This window comes from Myodes glareolus, chromosome 12 (assembly GCF_982192425.1).
Source record: "Myodes glareolus chromosome 12, mMyoGla1.1, whole genome shotgun sequence".
Taxonomy (NCBI): Eukaryota; Metazoa; Chordata; class Mammalia; order Rodentia; family Cricetidae; genus Myodes; species Myodes glareolus.
In genome coordinates, this window is record NC_142037.1 from 43,160,214 (window position 1) to 43,180,492 (window position 20,279).

General features: G+C 41.2%; 1 protein-coding gene across 2 annotated transcripts in view; it reads right to left on the reverse strand.

Annotated features, from left to right (window-relative positions):
* Dnajc15 (DnaJ heat shock protein family (Hsp40) member C15) overlaps window positions 1-19,825 on the reverse strand; it is a 41,875-nt gene extending 22,050 nt beyond the window's left edge. The window contains exons 1-3 of one of the 2 annotated variants that reach the window (XM_048422036.2): window positions 19,668-19,825; window positions 10,144-10,195; window positions 4,802-4,875 (exon numbers count right to left, since the gene is read on the reverse strand). In XM_048422036.2, the coding sequence (XP_048277993.1) occupies window positions 4,802-4,875; window positions 10,144-10,195; window positions 19,668-19,769 (228 nt within the window). In that variant the 5' untranslated portion in view covers window positions 19,770-19,825. The remainder of the gene's footprint in view (window positions 1-4,801; window positions 4,876-10,143; window positions 10,196-19,667) is intronic. The other variant, XM_048422035.3, reaches the window with a different exon arrangement.
* Between the last annotated feature and the right edge of the window lie 454 nt (window positions 19,826-20,279).

The following is a 20,279-nucleotide window of genomic DNA, read 5'->3' on the forward strand; positions in this document are numbered from 1 at the left end:
AAGTTAAGAACACATGTGTTCTTGCAGAGCAAGAGCTCACACCTGTCCATAAATCCAGTCCTAGGGGACCCAATACGCATTCCTTAGGCACCTGCACTCATATGTGGACAAACCCACATACATACATATAATTAAAAATAAAAGCAATTTTCAAACATTTCCCTTGTCAAAAATTCAGATGAACTGTTTTAAAGAATGGCCATAGCTAACCACCAGCCTCGTGAATCTGCAAAACCAACTGAGGAAGTATTGCAGATTGTAGGAAAGTCAGGAGCAAAAGTGAGCTGGAATAGCTAGACACTGCAGGACAGATGCAGACGTCCAGCATCTTTCTAATGTGAAATCCTAGGAAGAGAGACTTAACAGAGGGAGGAAATAATCAAAGAAAAACAGAACTGTGAAAGAATAAAAGAGAATCTTCCAGGAAGTTACAGTTCATTAAGAATCCTTGTGAAATAGTAAGATATCAATAATTAAAGAAAATAAACAAACTAATTGAAACTCCAAATCAATGAAAGGAAACTATAGAACAGGTTGCCCGGGTGTAAAAATCAGGTTACCAGTAGAAACTCTGGCCGTGACCACACTGGGACAAGGAAGGGAACGCAATGAAGTTGAGTCCCAGCAGGGGCATCTGCCTCTGTTATGCTGGGACTATTAGATTTCAAGCAGCAAGGAGTCACAACTAATAACTGACAATAATTGTGAGGGCAACACAATTAGCACAAACACGTGAAGACATTCATCATCCATGTACACAGATGAACACTCCAGTCAATATTCCAATAATAAGTTTTAAATATGATTAAGAGGAATGGGACTTAGGAACAGACAAGAGAACTTGAATAAAGTAGAGAATACAGAGCAGTAAACCGAAAGCCATGGACCTGGTGGCCACTGACCGGGAATGAGAGAGTTAGTGCGGAACAACTACACTTCCTATTCTTTTAGTAACTCAATTTGGTTTAAAAATTAATACTTATCGATGCCTGTAACACTGCATTTATGAAGTGTGGCATCTGGGACTCAGTGTGAAGAGAAGCTATGCACATACTTCATGTTTCAGTTTCTCTGGAGTGGTGAATATGGAACACATAATTCTTGAAGATGACGATGATTAAGATATTCTAAACTATTTCCCTACAAACTATAATCACATTTTGTATAAAAAAGAAAAGGATTTTTACAAAGTCGCCACAAGGAAAATGGTGGCACATCAACCACTTCCCTCTCCTTGAGAAGTCTTGCAGCATGCCCCTTACCAGCCAGCCTGCCCTGCAGCAGGCCCCTACTGAGCAGCGCAGTGGTGAAAATATCCTAAATGCCCTCTTTTCTTCTTTGCAACATTCAGTAATCCAGTGCTCCATAAAGCTTAAAGGTTTTCTCTCTTTATGTGTCCATATATTTACAGATGATCACGGCAGCACAAGCAAGACAATTCCTAAATCTGTTTCAGGTTACAAGCGACACACACGGAAAGACAGACAGCATCCAGCCCGCCATGAAGCCCGTCACAATGCCCATGGTGCTCACTTGCTTTCCCGCTCAACTACCCCAGAGCTTTCGCTCTGGCTCACTCTGGTCTACACTCTGAGCAGCTGCCAGGACAAATGATAACCTAAAAACACATGCCACAGTGTCCTTTCCCCTGTTCAAAATCTTCCAAACTCAAAAAAACCCTGAGAAGTGCTGTCATGGTCCATAGCCCTAAGAGACCTGGGCCCGAGCTGGTTTCTCTTCAGATGTCACTGGAATTACCCTGCTGCTCTGCTTACTCCACCTTGGGCCTCTCAGTGTCCCTACTGCCCAGAACACTCTTCTTTCTGATGCTCATATGGTCCATGTCCGCATCTCCTAGAAGGCTTTGCCTGGCCTAGATAATACGAAGGTCCTTCTCTTCTAGCATTCTTGTTTCCTACCCTGGTAGGCATTGGTTAATGATACTTGATAATTTTAGAAATGACACACCTTCATGTTTTAAATTATTTGTCTGTATTAAAATGTAAAATGTAAGCTCCTAGAGAAAAGGATGTTTGGTCTATGAGTATATCCCACTGCCTACAATATCTGCCATGAAGCAGGTACACAGTGAATACTAACTGAACAAGAGCGGAATATTTACCCGTCAATATGTTAGTCAATTGAACATAAATGGGAAACAGAAAACACACCTATACTCTGTAATCAGACACACATTCATAGATTTTAGAAACTCTTACACTTCTTTTGAACATGGGCTGAATTACTTGTCATGTCATCCTTTGGAAGGGCTGTCATTAACTAAGCCCCACAGGCCTGTAATGTCTTTGCTCAAACAAGTCACTCACTCTCAAACGTCTACAGACCAAGATGATCTTGTCCAGATCTGCTTCTGTTTTCCAAAAGTCACTGCTTACAGTACAGCAACTTGGTGAGTCTTCACTGTATATTCTTCTGCGATTGAAAACTACAATTCATATTGAAGCTTTTTAAAAAATTATTTATTTTTACTCATCAATTTTTTTCTGTGCATTGTTGTTGTGTCTATGTGAGGGTGTTGGATTCCCTGGAACTGGAGCCACAAACAGTTGTGAGCTGCCATGTGGGTGCTGAGAATTGAACCCAAGTCCTCTGGAAGAGCATCCAGTGCTCTTAACTGCTGAGCCAACTCTCCAGCTCCTAACACACACACTGTAGCTTTTTAGTACCTATTTTCATTCATTCTGCATTTCTCTTAAGTTTATAAGAATATCTAGAATTCTGCTAAAATGAATGAACATGTAGTTTTTTTGTTTGTTTGTTTGTTTTTTTACTTTTGAGGGCTGTGACGCGCTTCCTGACCAGCAGGAATGGACGATCACAAAATCAAGAATCCTTCTCAATCACAATTTATTAGAGCTACTTGATTGAAAGGAGGAATGGGGAACAGGGATGACGAGAGAGAGCGAAAAATCCAAAGACAGCCGCTTTTCTAGGGTGAGAGGCTCGAATGCTGATTGGTTGATGCCATTCTGCTAGGGCTCAAGGCCACAGGACAGGTCAGGGAACCAAGTCTCTGAAATGCAAACAAGGCTCCAAGCAAACTGGCCTGGACGGCAGCATCAAAGGATTTGTATACCTCCAGGCTATAGGCACTAACTCACCAAGTGGACATCCTGGCGGCTCCCTACAGAGGGCCCATTGCCTAGCTCCCAAATAAATACACGAAGGTTTATTCTTACTTATGAATGCCTGGCCTTAGCTTGTCTTATTTCTAGCCAGCTTTTCAAAATTTCAGAACACTTAAATTATCCCATCTACCTTTTGCCTCTGGGATTTTACCTTGCTCTATTTTATATACTTTTCTTTACTTCTTACTCTATGTCTGGCTATGTGGCTGGCCCCTGGCATCCTCTTTTCCTTCTCCCCCCTTCTTTTCTCGCTCCTCTTCTCTCTATCCTTCTATTTATTTCTTCTGCCTGGCAGCCCTACCTATTCCTCTCCTTCCTAGTTATTAGCCTGAAGTTCAGCAAGACCAATCAGGTGTTTTAGGCAGGCAAAATAACATAGCTTCACAGAGTTAAAAGAATGCAACACATTTTGCATTTATGTTCCACAGCATAAATGAATGTAACATATCTATAAAAAATATTTCACAACTTACAGCCTTATAGGATTTCATGGTGGAATTTTTCAGTGCTGTGTTTGAGATAGTCAGGTGCAGTGACACAGGGGACTATGTTCACATTCAAGCTGAGATACATGAGCTGAGCACAAGCTCTACCAGGGCAGAAGCTTTGTCTCTTTTACTCAGTTGGTGTTCTAATCTCCTGGCACAGGGATTGGTAAATGGTGGGCACTCAGTAAATGTTTAATGAGTAAATAACGTTAGTTAGAAGGGAAAAATAAGACAGGTGTGGTGTCACATGCCTGTAATCTCAATACTTGCTATAAGAGGCTGGAGGACCAAGAGACTTCAAAGTCAACATTGGCTAAATAGTAAGATGCTGTCTCAAAAAACAAAAACCCAAAGAGGCTAGGTGTGGAGGTGCCTGTCTATAGTCAGTTGCTTGGGAGCAAGAGGAGCAAGGAGCTCAGACCAGCCCAGGATACACGAGGCCCTGCTTCAAAACAACAGAACAGACCCCAAGTCACCTAGCGGTCAGTTCAATACCAGTTAGAGTGTAAGAGTCGTCAAACTCGGAAATAGAAGTCCATGCATAAAAATCATATGACTAAGCAACTGAAACTAAATCCATAGACTAGACAGACTCACAAATGATGTGAAGAGGTGAATTTCTACTCCCCTTGCCCCCCAACTTCTAGGTGGGAAGCCTAAGACATGGTGTAGGAGGTACTTCTGTATTTGTGTTTATTTCACTGGTTGAATAAAGAAGCTGTCTTGGCCCTTGGCCTTTTGATAGGGCAGCTCTTAGGTGGGCGGAGTAGACAGAACAGAATGCTGGGAGAAAGGAGGCAGGCAGAGAGAGCCGCCATGAAGTCACCAGGTCAGACATGCCGAGTCTTTCCCGGTAAGCCACGGCCTCGTGGTGACATACAGATTATTAGAAATGGGTTGAATCAAAATGTGAGAGTTAGCTAATAATAGACTAGAGCTAATGGGCCAGGCAGTGATTTAATTAATATTGATCTCCATGTGATTATTTAGGGCATAAGATAGCTGGGTAGCTGGGACGACAAGTCGCCTGCCAACCTGGGTGTAAGCCAGCCTAGCGGCAGGACACAGCCCACTTCTCATAATACAAAGACGTGCCCTGAGTTGCTTTTAAGTACGACAAACAAACATCCAAGCACTTTCTAATTACAGCCCCAGTTAACTTACCAGTGACGAAATCTTTTTTGCTGTTTCAGTGATTACTTGTTGTAGAGGCTTCCAGATTTGAAACGTATAGCGACCTAAACAGTAAATGGAATACATACTAATATATTTCTCATAATCAATGTCAATCATTACTTTTAAGGTGTTTATCATGCATCATTTATTGATATGAATGCTATTTCAAATATTATCAGAAAGAATTACTATTTTTCAAACTTCTAATTTACTAAGTAGACAGACTGACTTTGACTTTAATATTATCACAGCCAATTCATGTCCCAAGTTCTAGTTCATGATAATAAAATTAGAAATTTTCAGTGTTTATAGGCATACATGTATATTTTTTACTTATACAATCTTACAGAATATAATAACATCTTAATACTCTTTTCATAATAAACTGACTAGAATAAGACATGGCTTATAATACTCATGATACCAAATGATTAATTAAATTATATTGCCATTTATGATGGTAATCACACTAAAATATATAGAAAACAAACATTTTTTTCCCCCTCTGAGACAGGGTTTCTCTGTAGCTTTGGAGCCTGTCCTGGAACTAGCTTTTATAGAGCAAGCTGGCCTCGAACTCACAGAGGTCCACTTGCCTCTGTCTCCTAAATGCTGGGATTAAATGCGTGCACTACCACTTCCCGGTTGTTGAAAACAAACACTTCTTTAAGACACAAGATAAGAAGTGTATTTAGCAGAGTAACCAGCAGAGTAAGAAACAACAACACGTGAAGCTATTTCTTAAAGATTTAACTATCTGTTTTTCTCACTTTGGGTCTTTAGTTTCTCTAAATTCTTATTTTTATTTATTTATTTATTTTTTGATAGTTTAAAGGTTTAATCTCATTTAGAAATTGTTAGATTACAGTGACTTCTCATCAATAAAACTTAGCATCACTCCTATCTCCAAGATCCCTGAAAAGCGTTTGGAAATTCTCTTCAAGGTGATATTTTACAAATTGTAATTAGTATTGAAGTCTAAGGTGTTAAAACAATGATTCAAATTCACATTTCTACAATCTCAAGCATCATATTGGAGTAAATGTCTCTAAATTGATCATTAAAAAGTAAAGTTCGATTAGGCATTGTATACCCAAATAGAAAACATGTACTTATATTATGTTTAGAGAGTTAGTGAAAAAAAGCCTGTTACAGGAAATGAGAGATGTTAGAACAAAATTGCTAAACTGATGTTTTCCAGGGATTGCCTACAAATTCTCTAAAGATGCGTAACTTGAGAATATGAGTTTCTAATAATAGTTTTCGCAGAAGGACTAAAATCTTGTTTTAATTTCCCTTTCTTAAGCATCCTAATACTCCCTCGCATTGACAAGTAAGACTCTGAAGCAAAGCAGATCCCACAGTCATTCGGAGGGCTTCGCACGAGAGTGGCATAAGCAGGCACACTTTCTACTCATGCCCCTCTCAGAAGGCTTTGCTAGAAAACTGTGTAAGACACCACAAACCTAATTCCAGGGGAAAAGCTCATACCTAGATCATCCATACATAGGACACCACTTTCAAATCACCTCAAAACTCTTCAAAACCACAACCAGGCACAGCAACCAAAATCCTGCCTTAGTGAAATGAAACAAGCAACAAGAACAGATAAAGGCTTCGGGATGTGGTGTCTGGAGACCCACTTAAACAGAAACTAGATCCAGCTGCAACAGACTTCCACAAGTATGGCAACTACAGCTTCTCCTAAGTTTACTCAGTTGGCTCTGGGCAAGTTCTGCTATACTAATTTGTAACATGAATTTTTTCTATATAAAATATGCATACAAATTTGCCATTCTCTGAGAAAAAAGCAGATAAGATATATCATTTTTCTAAATTAAAATGAAAAGCTTACAGCTGAATTTAGTAATTATGCCTATTCTAAAATTGGTTTATGTTTATGACAACTGTCAGAATTTCTTTAAAAGCATTATCTTTTTCTCATGCAAGTTCAGAAGTAGTTAACTATAGTTATGAAATTGGTACAAAGCCCTGTTGGCAAAAAGATCAAAGGGTGTGAATCATAGGTGTTGTTGATTTTAAGATCTGATTGTTTTAAATGAGAACTGTGTAAAATTAAATAATGTATAGAACTCAATAAAACTGTCATTGTCTTATTAGAATTTCACTCTACGACACCACAACAGAATGTAGCTTTATCAAAAGAAAAATGCAATTAATATAATCAAACAGAATTTAGAAACAAAAATTTAAATAACATAGTGTAATTGTTAATTTTAATTGTCAATTTGACACAGTCTAAATCACCTGGGAATAGAGTTCCAATACAGAACCATCTTAGAGCAGGTTAGCCTGAGGGCATATCTGTAGGAAAATGACTTCACTATGTTAACTAATTGTTGTAAATAGGAGCAGCGGGCTGCGTTCCTGGCGCCCAGCCACCCAGCTATTTTACACCCAAAATAACTACACGGAAACTCTATTCATTGAAACACTGCCTGGCCCATTAGTTCTAACCTCTTAATGGCTAACTCTTACATATTCTTTTAACCCATTTCTAATAATCTGTATCGCCACTTGACTGTGGCTTGAGTTTAACCAGTGTCCATCTCGGAGAGGAGAGCCATGGCGTCTGCTTGACTCTGCTTTCTTTCTCCCAGCATCCTGTTCTATCTACTCTGCCTATCTAAGCTGCTGCCCTATCAAAAGCCAAGGCAGTTTCTTTACTTGACCAATGAAAGTAACATATAGACAGAAGGCCCTCCTACTTCAACTAATGTGGGAAGACTGACCACTATTGGGAGGCCCCATTCCCTTGGCAGAGGATCCTGAACTAAGGAATAGTGGAGAAAGACTGTTGAGGACAGTGAATTCTCTTTCTATTCTGACTATGGATGTGACTAGCTGACTTAAGATCCTGGCATCTTGATTTCCCTGTTATGGGAACAGGAACAGGTACTGTGAGCTAAAATAAACCCTCCATTCCCTGAGTTGTTTACCACGGTATTCTATCAAAGCAACAGGAAACAAAACTAATACAAGGAAACATTCTCAGATTAACACTTAGTTAGGGAATAGCTATAAAATTTAAAGTTGTAAATTAATGACTGAATAAGTATGTTTAATATTTAACCTTTAAATTAGAAAGGTAAAAATTAGAAATTTTACCTTTTCTAGAAAGATAATTGTGGCAGTGAATTAAATTATCCTGAGTTTATAAACAAACTATATCAATATGTTGTTATAAGATAATGAAGTAGTCAAGGAATAGCTATGTTCATCAGAAGAAAAGGAAGGTGAAAAAGACAAGATCTCCTGAGTAAACTGAAAGTGTGGGAGTCACAGGGGAGGGTTGAAAGGGAGGGGAAGAAGAGAGGGGAGTGGAGAAAAATGTATAGCTCAGTAAAAACAACAAAACAGAATGTGATAGGAAAAAAGATTACCTATACATAACTATCAACTCTCAGTGTTATTAGTTTTAAGTTAACTTTTTTCATAGATTTTGTAGATTTTTAACCATATCCAATAAAATAAACATAAATTTTGAGATTAAAAAAATGAAAAACAGAAGAACTGCTGTGGGACAATGGTCCTTTATCCTGTCACTTGTATTAGTTTTTTTAAGATTATTATTTTAAGATCATTATTTTTTAAGATATTTATTTATTACATATACAGTATTCTACCTGCATGTACACCTGTACCCCAGAAGAGGGCACCAAATCTCATTATAGATGGTTGTGAGCCACCATGTGCTTGCTGGGAATTGAACTCAGGACCTCTGGAAGAAGAATCAGTGCTCTTAACCGCTGAGCCATCTCTCCAGTCACACTTGTATTATTTCTAATTAAACGCTGATTGGCCAGTAGCTAGGTAAGAAGATTGGCGGGGTGACCAGGCAAGTAGAGATGGAGCCATGTTAACAGGAGAATTCTGGGAAAAAGAAAGGCTCAATCTGCAGTTGTCAACCAGACACAGAGGACACAAGATGAGAATGCCTTGCTGACAAAGGTACCAAGTCATGTGGCTAACACAGACAAGAATAATGAATTAATCTAAGATATAAGAATTAATGAAAAAGAAGCCTGCGCTACTACTCCAACCAGTTTATGACTAATGTAGACCTCTGTGTGTTTATTTGAGACTGAATGGCTGTGGGACCTGGTGGGACCGAAACCTCTATCAACAAAGAACCATTATCAATTTTGTTTCTTGAGGCCACAGTCACCCTGATATCCAAACCACACAAGAACTCAAAATGAAAATTACAGACTAATTTCCTTCACCAATATTAATACAAAATACTCAACAAAATACTCACAAACTGAATCCAAGAACACATCAAAAAGATCATCAAAAAAAAAAAAGGAAAATGATAGCTTGAAATATTTAAGTTAACATAAATATAAGAGCATAACGGAATCTCCATCACTTGCACTGCATTGTATTAAAGATTTTAGGCCCAGAGATGGCTGGGGGTAAAAGCACTTGTTCAAGCCTGACAACCTGAGTTCCGTCCTGGGTGGGAACCTCTGTGGTAGAAAGAGAACTGATTCTTTAAAACTGTCACCTGCCACCTACACACGCCTGCCCAGACTCATACATCATACATGTACACAGACACATGATCAGTTCATAGCAATTTAAAACACACCTTCTTTGTCTTTTTAAGACTTTTTTTATTATTAGGTGTATGCATGTGTATTTGTAAGCAGGTGTCCACAAAAGCCAAAAGGAGGAGTCGGCTCACCTGAAGGGTGTTAGAGGCAGCTGTAAACTGCCTGCTATGGGTGCTGGGAACTGAACTCTAGTCTTCTGGAAGAATAGCAAGTGCTCTAGACTGCTGAGCCATCTTTCCAGCAGGGTTTCTTTATTAATTAGGTACCGCAGTGGGCATAACACAGCCAGAAGATAACCTAGGATGCGGGGCCCCAGTTTTGACCTAGTTTGAGACAGAATCTTTCTGCCGTTAACAGTTGTAAATGCCAAGCTAGGTGATCTAGGAGTTTCTAGGGATCCTCCTGTCTCACTCTTCCACTGTGCACTGGGATTACATGGCTACTGTGTCCCACCTTTGCGTGTGTTTGGGTTGTCTGAACTTGGATCTTCAGGTCTGCACAGCCAGTGCTTTAGTTACTGAGCCATCTCAGTCCATACTACAAATTTCTTATTGTTGCATTCTATAAGTAAAACTGGAAAAGAACATGTCAGGAATATCAACCATTATGCAGCTGGTTGTCTTAGCTCACCGACAATAATTTTCTTTACTAAAATGCTTATCTATATTTTGCTCGACTGATTAGTGCTAAGTAACCGTAATAGGTGAGTACGGGGGAACGTTATTATGTCTGAAAACCAAAGCAACATACCTGCAAATGCAACAGCTGCAACACCTAGTCCTACCGCTATCAGCCTTCTTCCCTGTGGACAGAACACATACATTTAGAGTTATGCACGAGTCTATGAAAGTAAATTTCCTTAATAGCAATGATAATTACATTAAATACATTTCCTTCAAATGTTATTATGAAGAATACAGCTTAGATATCTACACTGTCTATGGGATTATATATGCTGTTTGCTCTGTTGGCTAATTTTTACCCCCCCACCCCAACTTTGGTTTTTCGAAACAGGGTTTCTGTATGTGTAGCCCTGACTGTCCTAGAACTTGCTTTGTAGATTGGCTCTAACTCACAGAGATCCACCTGCTGAGGGAGGCAGGGGCTACTGTACGGAACAGACGGGCCAGCAGGCACAGAACAGATAAAGGAAATAAAGAAGTTAAAGAGGTCGACACTGTGACATGATAGTGTTAGCAAAGTTCACATTCAGGGCCGTGCAATCAAGTTACAAAACAGTAACAATAAACAAAGACAAGAACAAGCAAAGAACACTCAAAACCTTACAATTTATGTAAGTTTATAATTTTGTGTTGGGCCAAACTGCATGCAGCCCACAGGTTGGACACCCCATGGAGGGCCTTCCAGGGAACACAGGACTTCAGCTTTCCTATGAGCAACAGAGGCACCACGGTTTCCAACAGAGGTATGACATCATAAAATTCTAAGGATCTCTAGTTATCATGCTGAAGGAAAAAAAACCATACAGGGTTAAAAAAGAGACATACAAATGAATTAGAAGTACATTAAAATAAGGGAAAAAAGAGTGATTAGTGATGGAAATGGTAAGCTGTTAGATTTCTGTATTTTGAAGGTAAAAAGATTTTCTGGTACTGTGTGTGGTCTATGAGAGAAAAATCTAGAATGTCAAAGTTGCTGTCTTGAATAACTACAAACATGAAATTGCCTTTTGCTGAGGGGCCAGACTAAAAGCTTTCAAGTAGGAAATCTGATGCGCTCTGTTTGGGCCACATTTTAAAAACCATGATGAATAAGATAAATTGTGTAGGAATTCATTAACACTTGGTTGAGAGGGAGGGAAAAGAAGAATGAGCAGGATTAAGAAACAACATTCTTTGTTATCTGGGACTCAATTCTCAAGAGTTAATCACAAGCAAATCACTTCTGCTGAACTCAGGTTCTGCTTGTATTGTCTTATTATTTGGTTCAATTTCCACAAAGAAAGCTTTCTGACTTTAAACAACACCAAGTAAAATATTGAGAGGGAATAACAAAGGCTCCTGACAAGTCAGCGGGATTCGGGAGAGACATTAGAGAAGAGGGTCCTGTGCTGAGGAAGAGGAAGGACGCATGGGACCTGTGTGAGGCCCTGGGTTCCATTCCTACCATCCCAAAAGTAAAAAGGAGAGAAAGAGTTTATATTTGTACACACGCAAAATGTCAGACCTTAAAATGACATCTGGAAGAGAATTTTACAATTACCTGACCTGAAAATCTCAAGCTGCATGAATTTCAAGTCTAAACTGGCCAATCCACATGAACCTACTCAGTCCTCAGCAGTGCTGGCTCACTGCCACAGTGCACACGACACGCACATACGCGCACACACACACACGCACACACACACACCTACGGGAGAGGCAAAGCTAGGGCATAGTTCTACTGGGTCCTCTTTTAAGCCATTTAATTTCTTTTAAATCAAAGGCAAGCATTAAATTCTACAATAATAATGAATAAATGGGGGGGGAACGACAACAAAACAATGTTACAAAACCGAAAACAAAACACAGGAAACAACTCTTAGGCTCACCCCAAGTAAGCTGCTATTCCACTCCTCTGTGTAATGAATGAAATTTCCCCAAACTCAAAGCTCCTCTACATGATGATTTCTTGGGACTAATCTTTTAAATACTACTTTGCTTTATTCAAACTAATGTTGTGAGTCCTGCCTGCACTTTCTCCTAGTAACAGAAAAAGCTCTTTGCTCACATTAAAGGATAATGTGAATAAATGCATGGAGTGGAAAATCTTGCTGTGGTAACAAGCCAGTCCTGAGTCTTAGAAACACCGGCTTGGCAGGGTTGCCAACCAAGCTGCAAATCTGCTTCAGGTTCTTTCTTAACTCAAATATGTACAGTGACAGTGCATTTCCTGTGTTGACTTGGCTAGACTATCATACCGGGTTAGCCTTGGCTAGACTATCTAGCATACCGGTTTAGCCTTGGCTAGATTATCTAGCATACCAGGTTAGCCTTGGTTCGACTATCACACTGGAATAGCCTTGGAGCCACTGCGAAGGCATTTTGTAGATTCGGTCAACACATTGTCAGTTAAAGACTATCTGACAATCTACTCTATGAAGACCTCAACCAATCAACTGAAAGGCCTTAAAAACAAAGTTTAAGGTTTCCCTGAGGAAGAATCAGGTCTGAGGTGCTGAGGCAGAGCTGCAGGCTCTCACCATCATCTTTGGGTCAACCCCTGACAAACATAAAAACAAGAACAAACAAAAATTGTACTCCTACCTTAAAGTTTTCTGCCTGGGTCCTGTCCTATAAATTTTAGACTTGCTGGCCACAAAATACATACCAATTCCTTAAAATAAATACATAAATTTCTTGATTCTGTTTCTCCAAAACCCTAACTAACACAAACTTCTGGCACTCAAGCCTGCGCCTCACATGCCAGGCAGTGCCCTGCACCAAGCTATGTGCTCTTTCAGGCTTAATCATGTTTCATTTATTGGGCACAAATTAAATCCTATTTAAACATTTAATCTTGCTATCAGTTACCAGGCACAATAAAATGATCTCTTAAATGTTATAAATTCCTCAAAACAAAAGATGTCTTCCAAAACACACTAGTTTTCTTTTGCTCTTATTCCCTATAAATATGTCCAATTCCCCACAGAAATTTCTAGATCTTTGAGCTAGGCCTGTTCCTTAGGACAATAAAAGGGTGTTAACCTCAAAAGTTTACATCTCTGACACTTCCAATTCTTAGATTTGTGACAGAGCGGATAAAAACTGTTCTAGGTCATTTCCAAGAACCAAGGCTGTACTCCATCCTCCTGTGTTACCTCCTGTTATTACATCAGGGTGTCATTGTAGATAGCACAAGCTCAACCATTAAGTATATAAAATAATATTTTTCTAAGAATTTTTAAAGCTTTCAATTTCTTTAATGTGTTGGCAGGAGCTTGAAAAAAAGATTTCTATACATCTCCCTTGTGATGTGCACAGAGACACAACACTATTGTGTGTGTGGGGTCTTCCTCCCTTCCTCTAATCCGCAGGTTCTTAATAAGAGACCTGAGAGTCCATGTCACACTGAACAGGATAACAAAATGACAAGGAAAAACAAGGGGACATGGAAGAAAGAGAAGACCCCGAGTTTCCTTTGCCACGCTGGAACTGGTTTATTTCTCTCTCTGACATAAACCTAAAGGACTCTGACCAGTTGACCAAACTGTGCTAAGAACTGAGCCCAGAGCCCACAGAGTTCCCCAGCACCAGCAGTCCGTTTTCTGAGGGACGCTATGAGCAAGCTTACTAAGAATGCTAAGGAGCCAATCTTTGGTTCAAATTGTATGTTTTGACCTCCTTGTTTGATATATGCACAATAATAATTCCTCAGATTTTTTTGAATTCATGTTTATTGAATTTAGATAGCACATGCTTCCATCTGTAAGCCTGCAAGGGTCCCTCATCCATGATCTTACTATGTCATTAATGAGTAATTTCTTTTTTGTTAGAAAGTATATTGTACTGGCACATTTCTGACTTCAGACCTCCAAAATCACATACAAAACTGCTGCGAAGGCACCTAAGTGTGCTCTTCTCTGATGCACAAGCTCTGTGTACTCCAACTTTGCTTCATACTGACTCATTCTGAAATCTTTCTGGGAGCTGGGTGGTAGGCCTCCCAAAAAGGCAAACGATAGGTGACTGAGCCTGGGTATGTGGGATTCTCTGGAGTCAAAGACTTCATCTATCTCTGGTATTAGCCATAGGATAAATAGGCAGCCAAACATTAAAGAAGTCAACACCATCCTGAAATTCTCCCTATCCATAGGGTTCCAGCTTTGTAATTCCTCTTCTCTGCTAACTCTCCTCGTCACAACACCACGAGGCTCTGGAGAGCAGGAAGCAGGCTCTGCTCACTCTTTTGTGCTCAATATACAGCATGAGCTAAGTAAGAGTAATCACCAAAATGGACAAATGAAGGATAGATGGCTAGGAATCTTTTTCTTTTTCCTCTTCCGGCTTCTGAGTCAGAGCCTGTCTCAGAAAAGTAGAAACAAAAATGAAGGATAGTGGGATCAAGGTTGGGACAGGGAAAAAACATAGATTATGAGGTTAAACCTGAATTCTGGTTTGGGTTTTATTCTCATCTTGCTATTACCTACATCATTAAAATGTGAAGAAAGGGGCCTTTTTCACCTAACCAATTCCTTTGTCATTTTCTTATGACATTGACTTTTGTTTGTTTTCCTTTTTGTCCAGTGACTTTCTGAACTAAGAGATCTGAGCTACTATGATCCAAGCTGCAGACTCTTTCTAGACAGGCTCGTGTTCTGCACATTGTCCCTTCACTTGTGGCACTCTTGTGGGAGACTGGGGAGCCTTTGGAAGTGAGGCCTAGCTGAAGGCGTGGGTCCATGGGAGTATCTTATCCGTGCCCACACCCTGTTTGATATCTAATTCTCTGTTGGTCAAAGCGAACATCTCCCCATCCACCACACGTTCCTGCAATCTACATCTCTGTCAAGCACTCAGGACCAAGTGACCAGGGCTGAACCCTGAGAACTCATCAGCCACCTGAACTCTTCCCCGTTGTGTTGCTTCTGTCATGACCACAGCAATGCGAAGGCTAACACCACACTGTGATTCCACAGCCTTTAGTTCAATCACTCAAGTAAGAGGCGGACAGATTTCTGAGGTTAAGAACGGTGTGTCTACATAATGAATCCCAGGCCAGTCAAGGACTATACAGGGAGACAAAACAAAACAAAAACAAACAAAAAAGGTTACTAATACACTTTCCTTCAAACAGCCCTCTCCTTGCCACCTCCCCTACAGCACCCCACCTGCCCAACACTCAGTTATAAACTTCTCACAACAATATGTTTACTTGTTGTCTTTTGGGGGCAGTTTTTCATTTCTATTTATTATGAAAAAGAGTTTGTTTAATTTTCAATGCCCTTCATAGGCTGTATTACAGAATCTAGAGCTGTAAGAAAGAAAAGAACCTAGCTGAAGCCACATCTCACTAGGGAAGTCACCCGGCTTGCACACCGACCCTGTGTCTGCACTAGAATTCGACCTCAGATAGCACAGCTGCAGACCTGCATCCACATCCCAGCGCTCCTTAACAGGCAAGGTGTACACAGGGGGTCGCAATCACTGCTTTCCAAGGGGAGCTCAAACACCCCTACCTGACTCTAATGCCCATTCACACAGCTCTGATCAAACGTCTTAAACAGCTGGGTCATCTTTAAAAATGACCTAGAGTATAGTATCTTCTACTTAGCTAAACTAAAACTAGAGACTAATTAGCACTGGCCTTGGATGCGCCTAACATGTTATAATTCTCTATAATGACATCTTCCTTCTCCCTCACCCAAAGTGCACTGCAATACCCTACGGCATGGCCAGTCTGACACACCTGGGAGCAGCAGTGCTCGTCCTTCCTTGACCCGTCCTTTCAGCTGGCCCCGTGTGCAATGTGTCCGAGTGCTGGGACAGCAACTCTGAGTAATCAAAGACATACATTTAATCCCAATGGATATCTCTTGATCCTGGAGAATGAAAAGTGGAACTCATGTCTTGAGGACAATTTCATCATAAGACTCAAACGCCTTAAATATCTCACCTACAGCATTTCATGGTGTGTTTTAACCAACAGCTCAAGTCTGAAAAGCTTTCTTTACTTCTTCTTACTTGGGAATTTGAATTTATTTCCTTTCCAGAAACTACTCTACTCCCTTCCCAGCACCTACTTTACTAAAAGGCAACAATCCGTTAGACCGACCATATCCACAGTTTACAATTTTCATTATACATTATTCATCCCTTCCTCAGAGTTAAAGGGAACTCAAACCAATCTGCTTTGAAGCTTAGGAATTTATAAACATATCTAGATTCATCTGAAGACCTTGAAGTTATCACAAAAATTATCACAAAAGCCAAGGCTACAAATAATTTCTTGGAACTAGATGTCATCCATTTCTTTTATCTAAATGATGGAATGGCAGTGTTCTACCGCAAAAGGACTTCCTTCCTACCAAGTCCTGCCATGTACTATCAGGGTAACCTTGAGAGACTTAATTAACCTCTTTAAGTCTCAACTGCCTTATGTATAAAATAAGAAAAATAGCAGGAAACTCCAAGGAGATAGTGTTTTACCAGGAGAAAACGCTATCACAGAGCATGGTGCATAGCAGACATTGATTAAATGTTTATCTACTTCCTCCGTAACTATTTAGGCACAATGAATAAGAACAGAAATACTAGGGCTGCAGAGATGGCTTAGTGGCTAAGATGTTTATTGCTGTTCCAGAGGATCCAAGCACAGTCCCCAGCACCCAAGCTTGGAGACTTCTAACTCCAGCTCCAGGGGATCTGACACTCTTCTGACCTCCACACGGTGTGGAAAGTCCTTCTATATATGTATTGCTTATATTGGTTAATGAATAAAGAAGCTGCCTTGGATGGATGGCATTTAGCATATAAACATGCCTGGCCTTGTGCTAAGTTCTGGAGAAAGAATAGCGGGCAAGACAGATAGGTACTTAAGTTTCCTACCCGCCTTTCCGGCCAACAGCAACAATATGTACCAGTACGGCATGAGAATCAAATACCCACATATTATTAGCTATATTGGTACGGGAGAATTGTCTGTAGTCTGTCAATCATGTTTTAAATAAAACGCTGATTGGCCAGGCAGGAGGTGTGGCGGGAAAACCAGACAGGAAGTGGAAATGATACAAAGAGAGCAGGAGAATTCTGGGAAGGAGGAAGTTGATTCCTCCCACTCCTGCCCAGATCACCAAAGCAGCAGGATGTGAGCTGCCCCACTGAAAAAGGTACTGAGCCACATGGCTAACATAGATCAAAAAAATGGGTTAATCAAGATATGAGAGAGTTAGCTAATAAGTAGCCTGACCTAAAGGGCCAATCAGCTTTATAACTTTCTGAGTCATCTGTATGGATGATTTTCTCTGGGACTAAACAATTGTGGGGACCTGGTGGGAGGACAGAAAAACCCACAAACAAGCAGGCCCGACCTCTTCATATTACACTATGTAGTGAGAGACAATAACTTCTTAACAATTACATTAATAACATCTTCCAATTACAATGCCCTGGAAAACATACATTTTAGGTATGTTTAAAATGAATAAATAAATAAATGTATATATAAAATAATATAATAAATTCAAGGTAAGCCTGGGCTCTAGGAGACTTCCCAAAAATAATGGCGGGGAGAAGACTGAAGGCATGGGACTGATTTCAGAAATAAAGACTGGAGGAAGGATTCATGGCTCATGGCTTTGGTGTGCAGGCGTCTCCAGTCAGGAATCAGAAAGATAAAAGCTGGGGCTCAGAACACTGTCTCCATCTCCTGGGTTGAAGTTGTCCACAATCAGGGTAAATTCTCCCTCCTCAGCACTCTCTAGAAACAACTTCACAGACACACTCACAGGTGTTTCCTAGGTGATGTAAATCCAGATAAACTGACAGCGGGGACCAATCATCAGAGATGATATAATAATAAACTACAATAAAAGCTTGTATAACCTTCTAAGCAAATAAATAATAGACAATTTTCTCCTACGGCAGCAGAGGAGCGGGGTCTGGGAAGGCTCTAGCTCCCTTAAGCTGGGTCTTCAAATGGGAAGGAGGAGTTTATTCAGCAGAGAATGCTAATCAGAAGAGAAAGCTTTAAAAACACCATAGAAGTGGGAAATTTCCTACGGAAAACGAAAACCCAATTTAACTTCAGAACGCGGGGAATGTGTAGTCCAAAGGAGACACTGTGGCTGGCCAAGCCATCAAGGATTTGTACGTGACCAGTCCTGTATTCCTTCCTGACAGAGTTGTTAGACCTGGGTAGCTTCATGGCTTGGTAAGCATGACCTCATCACTGGTCTGCGCTGTACTAAAAACTGTGATGCTTGGAAAGGGGAGGCATCGAGGCAGGGAGCAGTGGTTAAAGTGTGTGATGACAGAGGTAATCCTCGGCTTCAGGGAGGAAAGGACAATGAAGAGTCAGAAACAGAGGAGCGGCTAACCTAGGTGACACAAAGTCAGAATTAAAAGAGAAAGTAGAGTCGGTGGCTTTGTGCCAGTCATGGGAAATAACAGGACAACCAGCGTGCTCGGGGGCAGATACCATAACAGGCACATTCCAGATCAGCTACATTTTTGTGTTTTTGTTTGTAGGACTCATTGATAAGCAAGTGGAAATTCTTACTCTCTGTTTTTTGAAAAAAAAAAAACATTCTTCTCACTCCTTCCTATTCCAATGTAACATTTCTGATCCTAATGCACACTACATATCAAGTACCAACAAAGATGCTGAACGGTCATACCAAACTGCAAATACAACTGTATCATGGTAAAGCAAGGATGAATCAGGGTTCAAATATGGATGCACAAAATATAATCCATGTGATTATATATATCCAAGTATGTTTAAATGTTTTAAGAGAGTCGGGCGGATTAAAGGTGGCGCACACCTTTAATCCCAGCACTTGGGAGGCAGAGGCAGACAGATCTCTGTGAGTTCGAGGACAGCCTGGTCTACAAGAGCTAGTTCCAGGACAGGTTCCAAAAGCTACAAAGAAACCCTGTCTTGAAAAACCAAAAAAAAAAAAAAAAAAAGTCTTTAAGAGCTTGGAGAGATAGGAGTATTCCATTGCCGGGTTCTCTGGCAGAAGTGGGGGTGGAGGGTAGAGCTGGACCAGTGGGACTCTCCCTGGGGCTGAGCGGGATGGGGAGTGATGGGGCTGAGCAACCCAGCCTTCCCTGTCTGGCCAACTGGGAGAAACACAACCACTGAGTCAGAGTCTGTGGAAGCAGGATCTTAGGCAGGAACGTGTACAGGCTTAGATAAGTTAGGGAAGCCTGGGATGGGCCGAGGCGGAGCAAGGAACGAGGGCCAATAATATTCTCTTCCCAACTTAAGTTTCTTTTCTCCTTTTCCATAAGAAGTAATTTTGTTAGAACCTTGTGCATTTTCTGACTGGATCCAGGTTGGGTGCTCCAGATTTGGGGGGGACACGCTAGAGAAGCACCTTTCCCTCCTCCCTTCGCTGCCCTCACGCGTTCTTCACGCCCAGGTTAACCACTTTCCCCAAGGAGCGCCCTCCCCCCCGGCCCCACCAGGTCCCCTCCAGGCTGCCCTGGATCCCGTGGGACTCCCGGGATCCCGTGGGGATCCCGTCCCGAGGAGACGGCACCTGTGGGCTGAACCGAGGAGCTGGGGAAGCTGGAGATCCTAGGGTCTAGAGGTGCCCGCCGACTCACCGCGGCGTGGTCGATGTCGGCGTTCGGCCTTTGGGTAGAGGGGGGCAGGTATTCGGCGTAGCGCAGCTCCTCTTTGGCGGCCATGCCGCCACCGGTGGCCATAGCTGCCTGTGCCTAGGGATCCAGAGGACGCGCAGCGTTGCTACGGGTCTACGAGGCGACCGCCGGGACAAACTAGCGCGGGTTAACTTCGCGCTTTGAGTAATCTCTAGGTCAAATGGGTGTAGACCTAATTGCAGAGAACCCGTTTCTCACATTCCTGGTGCGTTGACTTTTGTTTGTTTATTTTGAAGAATCTCCTGGGGCTAGACGCTTTGGGTCACCTTCCACCACACCTACCAAACCTGGGATGAGGGTGGGATTCCTTAGGTCTGGGTTGTTTTCTCTAAATCAGGCTGGGAGAGATTCTAGGGTCCAGCCTGGGAGTAGAGACACGCCTGGAGCTCCCTACCTTGACCATCCCAGACAGAAATGAATATTATTTTACATGTAGGTGAAATTACTGGGAAGAAACTGGTGATCAAGTAGCTTGCACTCACTCACTCACTTCAGATGATTCTGAGTTGACTATATAAAGGCTTGCTTTGTTAGTTATTAATTTTTAGGTCAAGT